This window comes from Manacus candei, unplaced genomic scaffold, assembly GCF_025592945.1.
Source record: "Manacus candei isolate 608988 ecotype Guabito, Panama unplaced genomic scaffold, ASM2559294v1 h1tg000050l, whole genome shotgun sequence".
In the NCBI taxonomy this organism is placed as follows: Eukaryota; Metazoa; Chordata; class Aves; order Passeriformes; family Pipridae; genus Manacus; species Manacus candei.
In genome coordinates, this window is record NW_026138098.1 from 10,904,934 (window position 1) to 10,926,270 (window position 21,337).

Sequence of the window (21,337 nt, forward strand, 5' to 3'; positions counted from 1 at the left end):
CTAGTGGATGGCCTTGGTTTAAGACAACACCCTTAGCACAAATTCCCTCTCACTGAAATTGTTGTCATGGCTCAGAGAGGATCTTTAAGGGACATTTTTTGGTATGTCTTAAATGCTGAGTTGAGCTCCTGTCTCCCAGTGAACAAAACACTGCACAGGTTGTACGACAAAAGCATGCAATTAAATAAGCTATTGCAACAAGAGGAGAGTCATGACTCCCCAGCAGGAAATTGGGAAGATGTCAGAGAAGACAAAAGCCAGAAGAAGGAGCTACAAGGCAAGAGGGCTGCCCAGTGAGGAGGCCCCCAGGTGATGTACAAGGTTGTGAGCCCTTTGTGGCCAAAGGCTTCTGAAGGATCTGAAAGGCTTTTGAACTTGTGAGAAAAGAGCAGTAGAAGCCAAAACATATGAGGAACTGAAAGGACTTTGATATTTTTAAGAAAATAAACTGCCTCAAAAGGGAGTGGTATTACAAAAATACTAGATGTTCACTCGATACAAATAAAGTAAGCTAAACAACTGCAAAAGCTGGGGAAAAAATAAATCAAACCATCCTTCATCTCTGAACTGATAGTTTGAAAATAACATAGCTAGAAAAAAAAAATTCAAGTGTGGGTGGGATTGCTTGTTTTTGAGGAGAAAAATCTGTCTGCATGCTGCATGCTAAGGCAGACTTCTGAAGAGATGAGTTGCTAAGCTGCATAGTTCTCTCCCCACTTTCTTGGGCAAGACTGGCTAGTGTGGGAGGCAGGGGGAGGTATGCATGTACAAGGCAGGAAGGAAGAGAGGCACAGGAGAGAAGGACATTTTTAACCTCAGCATAAACCCCCCCCTTATTTTGCAATCCCGGTGGATAGACCTGATCCAGGGCCTTCATGTAATGGCAGCATCAAGCCAAAATCATCCTGAACACTCTGCAGAGCTGTGGTGGGTTGGTAGACACTCTCTGTATCCAACACAGAATTAAAGCAGAGCATGATGAGATCCTGCCAACGCAGTGCTCAACTTCAGAAAAATAAAACAAACCCAAGCTCCAAATAGCTGTGCAAAAATAGGAAGTGCACATTCAATGGGTCTCAACAAGCCACTCAACATTTTCATTTTGGAAAATTCAAAACATAAACTGGGCATTTAAATTCCAATCACCAGGCATTTTTATGTTTACATAAAACAGCTGTTCAACTCATAACTTCATACACAAATTTGACTACTCCAACTTCTTATGTCAGTAAAAATAATGAAGTATATCTCACATAACAGCTTATGTACAAGAATGCATCTGCTCTCATTTCCACCCTGACCTGTTGCTTTCCTTCAAATACAGTGATATAAAGGGGATGTATGGTACTCCTCAGTGCAGTTTAAGCTGTGATCCTAATTTCCTGTCAGGTTACACACAGTCCTGTTAGCTAAAACCTGTAGTTAGCTTTCCTGCTGGTGAAAGAGTTGTTTCACAGGGTCTCACTGCCCTGGAAGCAGCGTGGCACTGCCGCCTGCCTGCAGAAACACACATCACCTTCCCTGGCTCTGGGAGGGCTGTGGGGATTTTCTCCCTTCTCTATGTTCATTCAGCTCCTCAATGCTGAACAGATTGTTCAGTCTTCACACACACCATGACTGCACAACCATTGCCTTTCCCTTTTTTTTTTTTTGATAGTCTTTGTCTTTTAAGAGTTTCTGGTTGCTATGGTGAGGGCACCAGAGAAATGCTAGAAGGAAATGAAGGCCAGAAGGACTTGCATACCATAACTGAAATAAGGGGTCTGATGGTGCAGCAAATACATGTTTACTCTTTGAAAGACATTGTTAATCTGTATAACAAGCAACATATGACTGCTTAGCAGACAGACAAAACTGTTTTTAACTAAGTTAAGTTGGAAAATATTTTAAAAAAACCCTAAACAACCAACCCATCTTTTCAAATTTTGGATATATTATAGAGCAAGTACCTCAGACCCAAGAAGCAATAAAATCAGTCCACTGAAGAAACGCAGTACCTTTCCTTTAAAAATAACAACACACTACCTGAACCTCCTCAAACTGAAGACATTACTAAAATAAACCTAAATGGCTTTATCCCAAAGATTGGCCAGCAGTATCTCTGGATGCTTTCAGGCTGCTCAGACCCAGCTGATATTAATTTCTTTCCACCTTTCTAACAGACACAGAACAGCAAACATGTGAGTGCTATCAGATTGTCCAGGCTGTCAGATGTTCATGGGCTACATGCAATATTAGGCAAACACGTCTGAGAACTCACTGATAATGTCAGGACATTCTCTGTGGGCAACGGTCATAAAACTCCTATGATTTGTTTAAGGCTTATTATGAACAGACTCTAAGACATTAGCAAACATCAGAGGTAATGGAAATAGCTTTTCAGTAGCTTTTAAATTATTTAATTTAGGAAAGGGAAATTGCACATCAGAGAGGAGTAGTCAGACTGCACACTAGTATGTGACCAAACAGCACATCAGAGAGATGCAGCAGTTTGATGTCTGAAGATGTCTGGTTAGGGCTGTAGCCCTTTACAATAACATGCACTGAACAAAATACACTGTGGTTCCTGAAATATATTCTCTAATTTATTTTCTTGCTACAGGATTTAGATTTTCCTACTTGAAAGAAAGAAAAAAGCTTGTTAATAAAACCAGATTAAATCAATACCTAAACTTCCTGCTATATGACAGTGATTAACCCTTTAGGTTTGCACCTTTGCTCAGAGAAAGTGCATGTTGAAAGCTCACCTCAAGTCCATACATGCTTGTATATTTTTAAGACAGTTACCAGCTTTGCTACATACACCTCATATTTACTAATACTTGCCAGAATATGAGTCAATCACTGTTTCTCTGATCTGAATCCATATAATCAAGACTTGGTGAAGATATGAATGCATATATCTAAGACTGGGTGAAGATTTACCATCAAGCAAGCTCTTCTTTAAAATGTTTCTGATAACCTCTCTTCCTCTTCTTCTAAACACCTTCAAATGATATCCTCCTTGCCAACTGGAATAATCCAGAAAAGCAACAAAGTTCTATGAAAATGTCTAATGCAATGTAATTCTGCAGCTACAGAACAAAAACACTAAGCACAATACTCATCAATCGATCCTGAACCTGTGTTACACAGACTGATAACAGGAAAAATACTTTCTGGACATTTAGTGATGAATTTTAAATTCAGGAGATCAAGGTTAATTATTTTCAGTCCTGAGTCTCAAGAACAGTATGGTCCATGGCAGCGGGAACCTGGAAGAAATACTGCCCCTTCCATCCCCAAATCAGAAAATCAGTTGTGCAATTTGCTTGATGGACATTTGGTCACAGATACTGTAGAAAAATGCTTTTATTTCCTCACACAAGAACTCACAGTGGGGTTCGTCTAAATTTTCTATATCAAGGGAGAATAAAAGAAGATACTCGAGGGGAAATTGCAGCTCAGACAACTCCTCTTCGTGCCTGATCACACACTCAGCTCCCACGTTCCTGCTTTTCCCTGAGCCAAGCAGGCAGCAGGCCCCTGGCTTATTTGGACAACTGCTCCCTTACACAACAAAAACTTGCAACTTACTGGCAGCTCCAAACAGACACTTTCCAAAAAGTGCTGGGCTCAACTTCTCTTGCAGCAGGACACTAACAGCAGCCCAGCAGCTCTTTGTCCCTCGACCTTCTATTAAAACAGTTACCTAAACTCAGGGGTTGCCCCTCTTCATACCCCTTCCTAAAATCTGCACCCTGACACTGTATGTATTGAAAAAAACACCACAGAGGCTGCAGCAAAGGGACATTAATTACATCTGGCAGACTTGGCAAAAGGTGCCCCCCAAAATGTTAATGAAATAGTTACACTCATCAGATTCAATACTGCCATCAAAAGGACCAAAAAACAACATACATACAAACGCAAACAAGATCTCTCTAACTTATTTTTACCTCTTAGGCTAAAGATTTAGTCTTTTCTGTGAGTCCTGGCTATTCATTATGTGAATATTTTAATAGGAAGGGGGAGACTCTGATCACATTTTACAACTGAGTGTTTAACATAAAATTATCATGATTTAAGCATTATGCAATACCTCCTTAGAATATTTTCTTTATAAAAGAGCCTGGCTGCAAACCCAAGCTTGCACAAATTGACTTGAAAAATAATAAATTCCTTAGTCAACAGGTTCACATTATACTCAAAGCAACACACAGATCCAAGAGACACTCCAGGACAACACTTTAGCAAACAATCCTGTTATTCATGGATGACTATAATAGAGTGATTACTAACAGCTGTTTGCCATCTTATTACATATGGAAAAGCTTCAAAAAAAGTTACAGAAGCAGCACCCCAACTTACAGAGGAACTGAAGAGAGAAGGATCTGTAAAGCTACTTAACCCCTTCTCAGTCCCCATTATTCTCATTACTCAACACCCCCACAGGCTCACCCTCGCACAGGCCTTGCTTGCTCCCTACGGCTTCAAAATACTTAAGGCAACAGTATTATTTTCCAGTGTATTCATCGAGTTAAGCCCAAAGAATACAGGCATTAAAATATAAATTAAAGCTACTATGAGTGTGGCTCAATAGATGTGATAGAATTATATGTAGCCTACACAAGTATTGAACTTACACAACCAGTAGATGAGTGCCAATATGGCCAAGTACACGTATGATTACCCCCAAGGACATAAAAAGAACACACAGTCTACCTTTTAAATAAATTTAACTCAATCATAGATGTTAATTAAAGCATTCTTGATGCAAAGGTTAGGTTAATATTCAAACCTAGAATGCAGAACACCAAGTAATACCCTAATTTATTTCTATTTGACCAATGACTCCTTCACTCTCTTTCCTGCCCCTAAGTTCTAATTAAGTACCCTGCAGCCAGCCACATCCTTTTGTAATACTGCAATGGAGCATAAGAATATAAAAGCACCCGGAGAAAAAACAACACAATAAAGGCTGCTTGTTCACAGACAAAACACTATGCAAACAAAATGCTGGATAATCTCTTTCGTGATTCTTCTTAGGAGATGGTCCAGAGACATTCTATCTAGATGTGACACAGATTTCTTCTTCTAAGTCTCCAAAAATAACACCCTTTCCTTTTTATTCCCCCTTAATGGCACTCACAGGGCTCTGCAGTATCTGAGTGACTCTCTTCCTTTGCTCCATCATGTTGAAGTCCTGTCTCAGGTCAGGAGACATGTTTCTCTCCCGGAGATACTCCGGGTCATTCTCATTGATGCGATCGAAGTACCGCTCTTTGTGAGGCATCGTGGCCGGGGGAGGAGTAGTGACCACCACCTGACTGGCATCAGTACTCATCCTTCAGCAGTGCAGAGGGCAGGCTTCACCTGAAACATGAAAAAGAGGGAAGAACGGTTAACAATTCAAAGCAGGAAATTGCATATAACTTCCAGGTCTGGACACAACTAATGCTCTTCTTCGTGTCCGCAGAACACCATCTGAAATGAAAGGAGACCAAGTGAACAACAGTCATAATCAGAAAACTGTGGAAAAATCCTAGAAAAGTGCTTAAAACCCATTAATAAGTTTTCTGATAGCACATAACCATCACTATCCAAGTTAAAATGAAACCCCAACAGAACACAATTAAGAATGAAATTTGAAATGACCATTATATATTTTATGACAAACTTTCCTGTATCATTTTAGACTGCACTTATCAGCCCCCCAAGGTTTTTATACAGCTCTCCTTCCTGAGCTGTTCAAGCGAACACATCCAGAAAACAAGGCCTCTGTTTAATATCTGCTAAGAGCTCATCTCCCAACTTGAAGGAAGGCATTCCTCAATTACAGCATTTCCAAAGCATCTCATAACTGCAGCTTCAAGACAAGGCATCAGGCCACTCAAAGACCACCAGGAAATTTCTGCAGAGCTCCAGCTGGTGTCCGTACTTTCAGGAGACACTTGGAGACAACTGCAGAGAAGGTTATATCTTGGGTTACACACGATTGAGGTTACATCCACACCAAATAGCTGAGTTTTAGTTTTTCTCCTTTTGTGAGCAATTGTATGCAAAGATTCTCACTGAAGCTCATCACCTTAAGAAAAAAAAAAACACCCCAAGAACTTTCATGTCTTGGTAGAAGGTTCAAAATCTCATTAAAAAACCTGATAAGCGTTTTTAAACACAAACAGAACTGGATCAAAAGGAAAGGAGAAGACACCTGTATTTTCATACAAAGAATAAGGCTCAGAAGCACACTCAGGAACACCATTCCTCAAAAGGCTACTGAAGAGGGATGCTTTCTCAGGTTTGAGGAATAAAGAGAAGCAAGATTTGAAGGAAGAGATAGTACATTATGAAAATGCACATTTTAACATGCAAATATCTACATTCAATAATATATGTAATAAAAAATATCTGCATGCAAATATATTTGGTATGTAGATAATTCACATCTTCAGAGGAAAAAAGCCAAAGTGTTAAACAGCGTGGTTTGACATTATGGTATCAGTGGTTTAAAGTGTCCTTGCTCTGTGGCACAGTTCACCCATCCCTCATTCAGGTCACTGCAAATACTGTTTGGGGTATTCTGCAAAAAGTGGAGCATCTGAACTGCTTCAACTATAACCTCACGTATTTTCCAGATGAAACACTAGGAAGCCCTGTCAAAACCAGCTCCAGCAGCCCAAGCCCTCCTCCTGCCTGCAGCAAGTCCTGTCAGTCCTTGTGCTGCACCCTCTGCTGCACAGCCACACCAGGAACGAGGCTGGCAGGAGGATGCAAATTGGTCTTCAGCCAGTTTCCCACACTGATTCCCAAACGGCTTTGCTGACACAATGCAAGGGAGAGTGCAAGGATGAAATCCTGGGGCACTGCAGCCCTGCAACCAAGCATGAAACTCCAGACACAAAACAAGACAGATACCACCTATGGAGCTGGGAAAGCATTAGCAGCTAAGAGCCAAGACAACCACATCTACAATTTTCTTGTAAATTTGGGATCAAGATGAAATACAACAGCTTTTACAAGTTGTAATCGGGTTTGTTCTTTCTGCCCTCTTTTTTTGTTTTGTTTTGTTTTTGAGAGAGACACACACACGTGATCTGGGATGCAATGCTATCCAGCTGCACACACATAGCTCCCAAGAGGTACCTGGCATGCTGGATGAACATACCATGTTCTGGGATGTATAATTCACATCCTGGAGACAAGCTCCATGAACTCTGATGGCTTCATTCCAGAGGCTGTGGAAACACATCGGTGAGTTTTTCATTTGCTGCTCGAGTGCAACATGAGTTCACTCAGCATTTGCTGACTGACCGCGGGGAAACCTGGTATGTGTGATCAGTTTAGGGATGCTGGGGAGAAAACAAGGGGCTTGCTTCAAGGAAGTGAGGGTTTGGGAAAAATCTAGTAGATAAAAGGAGCTTAAGTTTTTCTAAAGAATTAACTATTGTCTTTCCCAAGTGGGAGCACTGAAGCAGAAGGATAAGCCTCCTGGGTTAGTGCCTGGGACTATGATCACTGCTCAGCTTAAGAAAGATACCTTATAAATGTAATCATGTATTAGGTCTCCACTCCTCTAACCTGAGGAGTGTACCTCCCTCTTTCTCCCCCCACCCAAAGTGATGAGGTTTAAGATGAGAAAGAAAAGAAGTATTAGGAGAAAACACAAGACTTTGAGCTCTCTCGCCAAATGCCACAAGGTATGAAGAACTTGAGACCAGACCTGTCAGTCTAAGCTGTTCTCCATTTGCGCTGGGCTATGAACCTCCATCTGAGCCACTTTCCAGCACCTGCAGGTAACTGAAAGCAGTCTAGAAATGCAGATAGCAAAAATCTTGCTTGAATTGGTGACTAGCTGTGACTCCCACTCTTTTCTTCCTTCCCAGGAGATGTCTTATCTGATTGTTTTTTTCCCTAAAATGCTCCTGAGTCCCGTTACCCCCAAGTAGCAGACTTGCTCAGCTGCTGATTCACTCAGTTGACTGGATCAACTACACGCATGTCTGAACTTCAAAACAAGTTTATTGTTATTGTTATAGGTTTACAGGACATAATTAGTTCAAGTCCGTTACTTTGCAATTCACTCTTACAGTGACAGAAAAGCCCATTCATCTGTAAAAATGACACAAATGTGGCTAGCAAAACCTAAAATCCACAAAAAAGATTTTTCTAATTGTTTTGGACTTTATTTTTTCCTCTTTCCTTTCAGCCTGGTTTGTTACCTCTAGCCATTAAGATTATAACATTAAAGTCCTTGTACTACAAACCCCCCTCCATTACTGAACATAATATGGGTATTGGGTCCAGTTGTTCTTATTAGGTCTGGTTCAATGCCCGCTCTGTTGGGCCCAGGCTGACTCTCATATAACCCCTACTGTATCCAGGAAATTTTTTAAACAAATTGGCCATTCTTTTATTATTTATTTGCATCATCCACTGATTTCTTTTTAAGAAAGAGGACATTTGTTAAAAATGCGATTGGCTTTTGGGGATCAAAAAATCAGTACCTCCCCTTCTCAGCACAGAACTGGCAATGACACAAAAGTAAGTATTTGCAGAAAACCCAGATCCCAAAATCTATGAATGGTGATAGAGGATCCTCTCCCCCTCCCCATTTTTTTTTTTTTTGTTTTTTTTTTTTTTTTGTTTTGCAAGATACTTTTGCCTAGAAATAAAATCAGCTTTGCTGCAAGGCTACTTTTAGCTTTCACCCCTTCCAATGATGTATTTATGAATTGCAGAAATTGAGGTCCCACCCTCCAAAGCAGTACGAGCTAACGTTTCTTCTGCACGCTCAAGAGTGGTTCCAGAGACTGGGGCACAAGTAGAAATGACAGACCCTATAGCAACATGACACTTTATCTAGACAGGTCAGAAAGGACAAACACAGAGAAATCAAACAAACTAGGATCTGATTCTATCCTGGTGAGAGAAACCACTCTTGCTCAGCTGAGACACAATTTAGCCCACATTTTGGCCTAACATGCACATGCTGACATGCTAAAAAGAGATTCAAAGCATATGGAAGAGCAAGTTGCCCACCCATGGTTCAAGTGTTCCAAAGGGAAGAAGAGAAACTAAGAAGAGCAAGTCAGCAGGGATAAACTTTTGTTACACAGAATCTTCACGTCTGCTGAAAATACTTTTAGGGACCTGTGAAAGGAAGAGGCTCACAAGCTCTTGCTACAAAGTAACTTGTTAATCTAACTCTGCTTCCCCCTTCTAATTCTGCCCTCCTAGTTCATGCTGAACTCAATTCTGATACAAAAGAAAACAGGTCGTGTCCTCCCGTGCTTTGATGCCTTATATAGCTCATGGGTTTGGCCTCCATATCCTGTTCTGTATTTTATACTCGTAACTGGGCTAGAGAGAAAGTAGAACATTCCCCCTCCCACCCCATCAGGAAACTGTGTATCTCTCTACTTAGGAGTAAGTTCTATTTAACAAAAGCTTCCAATTTATTCCAGGAACTTGAAACTGTTGATTTTAGGTTGCAACATTACATCCTGAGCATCCCTATCTGACAGTTTGTATAGTCTAAGTAACATGCTGTGCTGCTTTTGTTGCAAATAACTATTTTGAATGTCAAATCACAAAAGAAAAAAAGATAATAACGAGGTCAGAGAAACAAGAAGTACTAAAGAAAAAAAGTGCAAGAGACCAAATGCAAGGAAAATTTATCTTGTCAAAGAACTCCCCGGAAAGAACTGACTTGATATATTTATATCTTTCATAATGTACTGAATGTATATAAAAATAAATACCACCACAAGACAGAGTAACAGAAAAGGGACCAAATCATTACATCACCTAGCAACGGAACATTAACCTACCTTTTATGCTGATTTTTTATGGCTGGTTTCAGACATCTCCATTTTCTCTATGCAGTACAATCCATCTTATTGAGAGTTTCCAGCCCTGCAAACCTGCAGTGTGTGCGCTGCATCATTAACAGGAGCGACTGATCTCAGGTCTGAGCACTCGAGTGAGACCACACTGCGTGTGAGCAGCTCCTTTCTGAGGAGCACGTTGTGCTATTCTGCTCTTGCTATTTCTCGTCTGCTTGTTTTTAAGGAACACTCTGCTCTTTCTTCCCCCCACCCTCCAGTATCTTGTCTGCCAGGAGACTTGTTGGAAGCAAACTGGGTGTCTCTTCATCTCAGTTCCAGCCTCCCTATGAAACAGGCAGGTTCCAGTCTGAATCAAAGACTTGGCTTTAGAGAACACCTCCAGCTGCGTAAGTAAGCTGGCAGAAACACACACACTTAAGGAATATGAGGGAATGCTTAACAGGGACAGGGAAATATGCAGGAGAATATGGACTGAGAAAAGCATTACCAGTGCTATTTTCTTGCATTAGAAAGTCAACTATTCGTCCTTCCTCGTGTAAATCTTAGTAATGACATAGAATTGAATCTCTTTCAGGGCAAAAAATGTAATTAATTTTTTTTAGTCTCCTGATCAGGACATCAAATACTATAAATATCTGACAAGGAGCTGACAGATTTTTTTTTTAATTCTTTTTCTTTTATTTATGTTACAATGGGTTTGGGTTTCATTTATATATCTTACTTTACACACTGTTCAGACGTTAGCATTTTCTAAATGCAATTTGGGGAACTGAAAATAAATAGATAGGTAGCATTTGTTCAAAATTATATTAACTGATCTTACTACTACACAGTGATTCTGTATGCTGGCACTCAAGACAAACTACACCCTTGAATTGACACAATATAATATTTGCATTAAAAAAATAATCGCACCTTCTCTCAACCTTCCCAGCCATTCCATCTTTCTCCCTTTATCACATCTTCATATTCATGCCAGCAAAAGCTTCCAAGGTCAGATGGTGGAATGGGTAGGAAAAACTACTCTATGGCTGAGTTGCAGAGGTTTTTTGCTTTTGTTGTTGTTTGTTTTTCTTGTTTGTTTGGTTTGGTCTGTTTTGTTGTTTGTTTTTTTTTTAATTTTTTTTAAGTGGCTTTATTTTCCAGCTGTATCAGTTCCCCTGCCAGCTAATTGCATATCTACACAAATGTTTGTTCTGAAACAAAGATAATGATGATACAGAGGTGTCTAATACCACTTCTTCCAGTAGCAATGCAGCCATAAACAATTTGTCATACTACAGCCCAAACCAGTTACTAATCAAATATTCTAATTCAGCGCTGCATATTTAAGTCCTTCTGCTTTTGAACAGAGCAAGCTAATAATTTTATTAATCTCTTTTCAGACACCACATTAGAGAGACTATATGGCAGCAAGATATATTTTTCCTGAGAAGTAGGAACTTGTGTGTATTTGAACACAGTTTTTGTGTTGCTGTGTTAAATCTAAAGCATTATTTTTGCCCAATTCTATAGCGCCATGTTAAAGTCAACACGAATATTCAAGCTGTGCAACTTATGCTTTACTCAGCATAAACTGGAACTGAGCCAGATACTCTCTATTGTCAAGAAGTGAGAACTAAGAAATTGCTGAAAACCATCCAGAGTATGAGGGCTACACCTCTACCTTTAACTGAAGATGTGACATTTCTTCCCCATTACAGAAGCCTCCTTGTAATGCACCCAGACTGTAGCAGGTGCAATCTGCACCTCCACATTTGCAGGCCAGCCTGCCAACATTTTATAGCACAAGCGGTGGGAGAAAAAACCTCCCAAGCCTAGAATGATGGTTTGATGTATTCAATATGCTCTACCACATGGCCTTAAATGCTATTTGCATGCATTGAGTCTCATAAGTGAACTTGCCTGCTTAACCCTGTAGCCCCAAACTACTTCATTCATTCACATTTTAGTATTCCTTCACTGCTGCGTGAGCTTTTCATGATGGAGAGAACCCTTGATCAGTGAATTACGCAGTTACCCTTTTTCTAAGAGACAGTGTGATAAAAGACAAAACTGCTCTCAAAAGCACAGCCTCTAGAATCTAGTTCCAGGGTCCATCCTGCCTACTTTGGAACCTCTTGTGCCAAGGGAAGGCTGTTTCCATCACTGTGTGACACTTGAGCAGTCGGCAGCATAAGGGCTTCCTTGCCGCACTCCACAAAACGTTTTCTTCTAGTTAAGGTTGTGCAGACAGTAAGAACATTTTGAGATTATGCTGTTCTGTACAGAGAACATTAAAATCAGAACAAACCTCATCACACAAGCAAACTGGTTACTGAGAAGTAGCAGAGGAGGAATCCAGAGTTAGTTGGTGAAATGATTCACACAGGTGACTCCTGCATCGCAGCAGGAAGGGGTGGCTGAACCATAAGAAAGCACTGAAATGTCAGAGTGGTAAAGGGGGATTCGTGTCACATGCTGATAATTCACTATAAATCCTCTGTACTGCTGGACACAGTTTGCCATACCAGTTCTCTATAACTGTATAATAGAAGCAAGTAAGAACTAATAATCTGTAACTTTGAAGAGACACAACAGATTGTGTCACTAAAACCTCTCTTTAAGAGAAGAATGTTAGTCATACAGAAATATCACATTGGTTTGGTTTTGTCCCTTTCTCTAAACTTGTTCCTTGAAATTTTTTCTCTTTGATAGTTTTATTTCCTCCTTTTGTTTATTTGTTATTTTTAATAACTACCTGGTTCACTGAAATATACCAGAAACAGTTTGGAAGCTGATTTATATTTTGCTCTTATGTAAATTTTATTTACTCATGTAAGTGTATGCCTTTATTTTGAAACAACATTAAGCTGCACTTTGGAGTACTGATATTTATTTGTCACCTCTGCTTGGGTACACAGGGTGACTGGTCCTATGAAACAGTGTGGACAGAGACTATTTCTAAGGCAATTAAAAAAACCCCACATCTCCTTCAATTGAATAAAACCACCAGAACATCTAATACATTGAATTATTAAACTGTAAAATAGTTTCTGTACTCACTAGACTTGAAAAGCATGTCAGTCCTACCTCACACCTACTTTTCCTCTGTTTTTCTCTCATCTTCGATGTTAAACTGAAGTTCATGAAAAAGCACAGTAAAAAATTAGTTCTATGATGAGAATGTAAATTTCTCCTGGCTTAAGCTATTTTCATAGAGGAGTATTAAATTAAAATTTCATGCAGAGGATATGAGATCACTCAAAATATCTGAACATTGAGCTTAAATAATCTGCTTCTATCCAAAGGCAAGACTGCTGTTTGGGAAGCATGTCCTCACCGTAGCAGAAAGCTAAGGACATGTACTGGAGCTGCCAGGGAAAAGAAAACCTCTCCCTATAACATATGCAAAAAGCTGCTCTCACACAAAGCACAGATGCACTGAATGACAACAATGGAAATGAAGTTACTTCCCCTCCTCTAACATTTTTCATCTCACTATGACTTTGCTCCAGGATAATAATTCATCTGCCATTCACAGAAAACCCCCTCCCCCCTCCACTGCTCCAGAGGATTTGGTAAGGACCAGAGCAGCATGAACTGCTGCAGATTTTCAAGTTGCAAGTGTTTTGAAGCTGTTCTGAATGCAGAAGACCTGTGGCAGAGGAGCCAGCCAGCACAGTGATGGCAGCAGTGCCATTGCTCTGGTCCTCCCTCAGCCAGTTCACAGGCAGCAGGAATGCTCCACCTGCAAGAACTCAACCAAGTCTCCTCTGAAAGTGGTTTCTTTTGGCAAATCCAACTGAAGATACAAGCAGTGGCCCTCTCCCAATGCCACCTCGAAGCTTAGGCACTAGAGGGAATAAACTGCATCCAAATATAAACATCACGGGACTGCAGGAAGGCCCAGGCCCCCCCAAGCTGCTCCCATCAGCACAGCCCATGTCAGAGCTGACCCATGGAGCAGAACTGGTGGGCTCTCCTAAACTGGCAGTGTATTTTGGCTCTTGCTGACCCTGCTTTGTTATCCTTCTTTTACAGAGAACACCATCTACCTACTCACGTCAAACCCATTTGCTAATAACAAATATTATTAGCAAATATTGACATACTTCAAAGAATCCATCCGTCATCTCAGCGCTTATTGGGAATTAATGTCCTATATTTACCCATTCCTGACACCAACTAGTGCAGAGGGATACAAGCAAATTATACCGACAGAGCAGAAATAAGATTATTTATTTGTGTTTGACCTTTTCTTAAGTCATGGAACCCCTAAAAATAAAGTCAGGGAGCTTTAACTCCTAATGTGTATTTCAATTTTAATAAAAAAACAGAAATGAAAGACATAAGACACATATATCAGTTTTCATGAGGAATAATTGCTTTTTCCTTTTGGTTTTAAGAATTCCGATGAAATGCAAATGCTCCACCACCAAAGAGGCTTCAACTTTTGGTTCTCACAACCCTGTGCCTATTCATGCTCCAAGAGGACCCAGCAAATTACAAATGAGAGGGGAATAAGAAGTTAGGACAGTATTTTTGATTTCATTTAGATTCAGAGATACCTGGAACCTTGATAATGAAAAAGTATGTCAGTATTTTCCAAAATATTGCAACTTTAAGACAATAAAAAGCACTTTTTTATTTTTAAGGACTGATCTCCGCTTATCTACATAATCACTTGTGCTTAAGTCACCTAAAAATATTTCACGAGTCAGTAGACAACACAGAGCTAAATTAAAAGATTACGTTCTGGTGGCACTTATCCGTACTAAGCCGTGAAAGTACGCAAACACATAACCCGCACACAGACAGCGGCTGAAAAATCCCCCTGAACCTTTGAAAAGATGAAACCTGGGTTCCTCCGTAGTATCAACTAAGAACTTCTCCGTGAGAAAAAAATACATAACTGGAAAAGCTGATTGCAGTCAAAACCTTTTGTATTTTGCAACACTTTATTTCTCTGACAGAGCCTCCAGCTTCCTCTGGTGACTCTTTTCTTGGGGTGTCCCTGAACTGCACAGATGTAGGGGAGACAATTACACTCTTTATGCAGATCTACACAGTCATGGGGTAGAAGAAGCAAGTTTTTATGTAAATATTTTTTTTAAAATCCCACTGACTTATACCAACCTGGAAAGCACTACCTGGAGTAACAAGGGTTGCTCTTGGCAATCTTCAAGAGCCCTCCTCGGTCACTGGTACAACGTGTGACCTTAGAGAGCCGGGAAAACTTATCGATGCCAAGGCACATGAAAAGCCTTCGTGATTTATGGCAGTTTGATTATCCTGAGAAATGTCATGGCCAAAGCAGCTGCCTCCTGCGTTTTGCTGGAGGGTCAGAGGCTGCGATGGTGGGCAAACCAGATGATCGACACGGGGCAACTGCTGGATTGTACAAATATTTACACGAACAACCGATCTCGTGTATGGCAGCATGCAGCCAAACCTTTTTATAGCCCAAACCCCTGGAGTTCCTCTCTCTTCACATCAAATCCTGACCTTTACCATCAGCAACGGTTCTGTCTCAAACCCCATTTAAGACCACCACCGTGCACTGACCATACAGAATTGCAGCTCAACACCCTCTGTAACTCGTAAGTGAGGAATGGGAAGCCTGGCCAACAGCTAATCTCAGTAGGATATTTGTAACTGGAGGCTTGGGGAAAAGATGAAATTGTGCCAGGTCTTCGATCATAAAGTCTTCAGGACAAATTGTATCTTTATTTACATTATGCACCACACCCTGCACGATTCCCCCCAGTTCATCTTGGGACCTCTGAATCATGCTGACATAAATTTTAAATAAAGAGCAATAACACAAGTCACATTAATACACCAATATCAGCTTGACCATGTCAAAATAAATGGCTAGCATCTCAGAAAGGGAATTTTAACATTTTACTGACTTATATGTCATTCTCACATTAAACAGAAAACAACAGCATTTAAAAAAAGCTGATTTATGATAGTTACAGTCAAGAACTCTGAATATTTTAGATAAAACAACAATCGCATATGTTGATTTCAAATATTAACAAGAGGCTTAGTGGAAGTGTTATAGCTGTCTTAAGGTTTTTAACTGGAATTTAAAAATAGTAATTTTAGGGATTGATGCCAGCCAAGTCCAGGCCTGACTGTGCAGGAGGTACATTGCCAATGATTTGCCATGAGAAGCATGGAAAAAAACCCAGGCAACTCGAGAAAAAAGCTACACCTTTACTTTAGTAAATGCTCCAAAAAGCAAGCTCAAATTGAGGTGTAGAGGGAAAGCTCTGCTGATAGGATTTTAACAGCTTCTATCAGCCATGGGATGGCATAAGGGACAAAAAACTGTAAATCACTATATCCAAATTATTCTGAGAAGTGTCTTCTGCCACCCTATTCAAGACTTGCTTTTTTACTGCATTATCAGACTTAATTTTGCCTCAATACATGGAAAAATTTTTCCCCTCCTTGGTCCATTTACAGATATGAATGTTCATGAATGTTAAAACATAACACGAAAAAAGTTAACAAACACGCAGAATTTGATTTAGGTTATGGGGGCATCCCTAATACCTACAAAATTATTATCTTCAGAGGACTTAAGTTAAACACACCTTATGCTACAGTTTTTCATGTTTTCCTGGCTGACTCAAGGCAATCCTGCCCCTTGTGTTTCAGCTCCCCACCTCTCAAAACACTATTCCCCCCCTAGCTGTGCTAGCACACCTCTCCAGGAAGCTTGAGTCTACACTGGTTACACAAAAGGATCAGGGTTAAAAATAATCTGGGCAAGAAGGGCAGGGGAAAGTGTGGAGCAGAGAAGGGCCACAAAGGCCTGGCTGCCCTCACCATAAGTTCAAAAGGCAGCTACTTTATCAGCTGTGTTCAAAGCATGTTGCTTTAATTATCCTTCCCAGGGAAATCCCTAGGATTTACGGTGGTACAGAAACACTTTTTCTGTGTATAGTCACATGGCTAATATTGTCTTCAGCTTGCTGGAAAATAATTTAAAAAAAAAAACCCAACCAATTACCTAACTAGTAAATACAAAAAATTTCATTTGCTTTCAATGTTTAACCTATATAATTATGTACATCAATCTCAACTGACTTGGCCTGAATTTGACCTGCTTCTTGTCTCTGCCACCTTTTGCTCATGGTACTCGAAAAGTAAATTGAATTTAGAGAGCCAAAGGTCTTCTACACCTTCAGGAATGGAAAGTTACTTCACTGAATCTCAAGCAAGCCTGTCTGAAGGCAGAGGGTTATTTTGGACTTAACCACAGAAGGAGACATGCCCAGAGCAGTAGCCAGCACATCCCTGAACGAGAGCTGAAGATTTACTAACAAAAGCTTTGGTAAGACGCACACTGAGGGGGTGAGTCAGCATCAGGCACAGTAGTAAGAGTAGTATTTTAAAAGTCAAAAGCAGAATATAGAAATATTTCATAATTAGGTTACTATTATTTCCCAGTGCAAGCAAGCAATTATCTACTGTTATCCCACAATTCATCTTCTCCGTCGTTACTCATAAGCACTGGAAACTTGCATAAAATAAAAGACACTCCACAGCAAACAACTCTGGTATCACCAGACCTGGCATGTTATGCAAAATCCTGGGGACTTGCAAACATCTGTGTTGGTTGTTTCTAGAATGCAAAACCAGCTGACATTGAACACTTGTCCTAGAGATTCACCCTCTCTTTTGTCCTAAGCAGTTCATGAAGCATGTTTTCGTGTCTAAAAAGGAGAACAGAACTTCCTGGCAGCCAAGGCGGCACAAACACCATCCACCAGAGTCTGCTTCAGAAGACACTTTATACTACTGTATTGGCACACAAATGAAGAAAAGTTTGTTCATGGTTTCTCCTCAAACCATGGACTTGAATGAGCTGCAGCACCAGTGGCTCAGAATCCCAGTTGCAAAGACCTCAGTTATAATTTTGAAGGCACATACAGCCTTTAATCTGTCACACATGCAGCAGGAAGGACTCTTCCTCAAGTCCTTTCCCAGCAATTCTTCCAGTTTTGACTTCTACTGTTTTTTGTTTGTAATTCCAAGAATATGCTGAAGCCAACAGAGATATTAGATGGATCCATCTCCTAGATAAAACTAAAAACATAAGAGTTGTTTTATTTGAATTTCCAAAGCTCATTTGTAAACCAGGCCTGAAAATGCTATTTGTTTATTTGCATTCCAACTTGTTTATATTTATATTGAATGCAAGTATCAGACATGTTACCCATGGGATGGAGTTCAGAGCCTGAGTGCAGAGAGATGCGGGGGCAAATTTTTCTCTTAACTGTAACATTATGATTTAAAAGCAACAAATTTAAAAATCAATTAACAACTGTAAAAATTACATTGTTTTCTGAGCTATAGTGATGTTTATTTTTGAATATTTGAATAACTCATGGAAACCATCCTGGGTAAGTGGAATTTCAGTTCATATCATAATTACTGATGATACAAAAAATCCTTGAGACTAGACAGATCACATCTGTTGGAGGAGTGAAGGTAAGTAACATCTCTTCTAGGTCTTTCAGTTATTTTTTTCACTTATGTATTGGGCATTTTGTGGAATTTTTTTTAAACATCTGTAAAAACCTAACATTGTTCAAAGCATTAAAGATCTCCACATTAATGCAAAAACATGCCAAAAAAATACCACAAAACTTGATTAATAAAGTGCTGAATAATAGGTGATTAGATGCTTGCCAAAGGCTCATTCATGACAGCTCTCACAGACGTGCTGGAATGTTGTGGAGGACGACACCGACCCAGGGCAGCCAGAGCTCTGGATTAACCACAGTGGGGATGTGGAGGAACCACATCTTTTTTTGGAACTCACTTCTTAATCCAAAGAGGAAAAAAGGAATCTGCAGGACTAATCTGGTCTCAGGAGTCTGATCTCAAAGGTTTCTGGAAGTGTTGGAATGGGTGCTGCTTTTAGAGTTGGGTAGTATTTAGATTTTTTTTTTTCCCTTTAAGATGCATTGCTCTAACTTGCTAATTTATTGCATTATTTTGGGTAGGAGATAGCTAGATTTCAAATTTTTTCAATTTCAGCTATTGAGTGATGCTTCCAGTGTGTATTGAAACAAGCATGTCAGATGCCATTTGTGGGTTGCTAAGGGTTTTTCATTTTGTTCTTTTTAATTGCCTGGCAAATTGCTAAGGAATTTTGACTTCAGCCTGCCTCATCAGTATTGTGTTCTCTCTCTGTGATAAATTTTCAAAACTGATTAGAGTTTGTGCTGCAAAGCAGTCAGGATGAAGCGATGAAAAGCATACAAAGTTTTGTGCTATATGAACAGACTTGAGACTTCTGGCTTCAAATTCAGAAAACTGGAATTCATAATGAAAACCACTCCTACCTGGCACACAACCCCCATCCCTCACAGAGTGCAATTATACAATTATGCTATATGAAACTTGAAGAAAGGTTTTCATTACATCTATCCTGTGCTCATTTTCATGTCATATTCAATGTGTTGTTTGCAATCATGTGATATTGGGCTGGAAGACTTGTGGTTTCTACAAGACTAACATGGACGGTTTATTTTTTTGAAGTTATTTTTATCTGTCACATTCCTGAGGCACTGGATAAAGGCTTTTAATAATTACACATCTGATATCTAAATAACAAAACATGAGAAATAAGTAAACAAACAAATCCATCCCTTCCTGGCCCCTCCTGGCATGGTGCAGCAGGTCATGGGCATGCCTAGCTGTCCAAAAGTAAGTCAGCAGTATGCTGAGCTAACAGCACATTCCACCTTTTCATTCTGTATTAGAAACTATTGCCCTCAACAGTAGATGCTCCAATTTGGCTGTTTCATCCTTGTGTGGGATATCCACAAAAAGTAATTACTAAGTGCTGCTTTGTATAATTGAGACAGCACTTTCACAAGTTCAGAAACACAATTAATGCCAAGGTTACTTGCCTATATTAGATGGGAATATCTTATGCACCTAAGAGGTTGTTGCACTTTTTTCAGCAAAGCACGTTTTATTCTTTAAAACTGAGAATTTAAATTGTCTCGAATCTGCAAACTTGATTACAAGTTCAACTGATTATGTACACTGAGCCTGGACTTGTTCTTTAGTCACTGCCCTATGATCAGATGGAATGAGCAACTTGTACCTCTGTTGAAACTCAGCATCGAAATCCTACCTCTTTGTCTTCTAACCAGACATCAACTTTTGTAATGCACAAATGAATTATGTTTTTACCTTTGTACCAAGTTTGGCTCAAAGTAACCAACAGGTTCAAAAGATAGGTGGCAGGAAGGAATACGTGCGTAGTGTGATCAGGTAAGATCTCATGTTCATAGAGCAGCAGGTGAACAACAAACAGGTACCTGGACCTCTCTCTGATCTGCAGCAGAAGCCCAGACATGAGATCAGCCATTTGAAATAACCTCCCATGATAATTAAGCTGCACTTGTGAACAAGCACAATTTTGCAAACATGGGCAGTCAAAAGGAAACTCAGATAATGCTATAGAAGAGTCAATACTTCTCTTTCTTCTTAATAAGTAGCAGTTGTGCCCATGGTGGGCGTACTTCCTGAAACATGAACAAAGCAATAGGTATGCCTGGAAATTTAAATTTAAAATCAGCATGAACTCTCAAAGCATACTAGAGTCTAGCCAGTGTTAAAACTAGTGTCTACAAATAGCATAGGTTCATATTTCTAAGAGGAGACAAACATTCAAAATTCCCCACGTGCCAGCGAGCAATGACCTGAGTTAGTTCTACCTGAGCAATAGAAGCAATCAACAGAATTGAGAATTGTACTAGTAGGGGCAGAATGGGTTGTTTTTTTTGTGCCCTGTTCTTCCACTGCCAGTTGCACCATTATCACTAACAGAAAGATAAATCAATTCAAATAATGATATTCAAGTGATCCTATGTAAAAAAACCTAAAATAAAAAACACATTTTCATTGTTATTCTTGCAGCTCATCTGGCCTTCTCAGTACAACCACGACAAAAGCTTAGGCAAGGGCGGATGGGGGGAAAGGAGGGGGAAAAGAAGACTAAACCAAAAATCTGAACAAACAGTTTCATAGGCTCAAAGTATCAGTTAAGAAATATAGCTGCTCTGAAACACTTAAAGAGAACACAAAAGGGCCTCTACAATAGTATAACCTTTGGCTCTGTCTGCTAGCATCACAGTTTACATGGTTTCCATGGAAACCCTCTGCAAACATATGAATGTGCTTGTTGCATTAGATGTCGAACAGAAAATCCTTTGTGGCAACTCTGGAGGGCCATGGCCAGTGCCAACCTCCCAGAGGAATAATGCCCTTCACTATGCCTTGCCCAGCAGGCTCATGACACACTCGCTCACATGGCACAGCTGCTGCCATCGCTTGTTTTTCCTCAACTGATGCAAAAAAAAAATTAAAAAAAAGGTGCACATCATAACTATTAAATATTTCTTCCCTCATGGATAGCCCATTTTATTTCTTCCCTCATGGATAGCCCATTCTGCCCCCATCAGACTGATGGAAAAGTCTCTGGTTCT

At 39.9% G+C, this 21,337-nt stretch overlaps 1 protein-coding gene across 4 annotated transcripts in view; it reads right to left on the reverse strand.

Moving 5' to 3' along the window:
* ADD3 (adducin 3) overlaps positions 1-21,337 on the reverse strand; it is a 97,810-nt gene that overhangs the window by 21,609 nt on the left and 54,864 nt on the right. For 3 of the 4 annotated variants that reach the window (XM_051800455.1, XM_051800451.1, XM_051800454.1), the window contains one exon: positions 5,132-5,355. In XM_051800455.1, coding sequence (XP_051656415.1) covers positions 5,132-5,326 — 195 coding nt within the window. In that variant the 5' untranslated portion in view covers positions 5,327-5,355. Of the gene's footprint in view, positions 1-5,131; positions 5,356-9,812; positions 10,120-21,337 lie in introns of those variants that run through there. The other variant, XM_051800453.1, reaches the window with a different exon arrangement.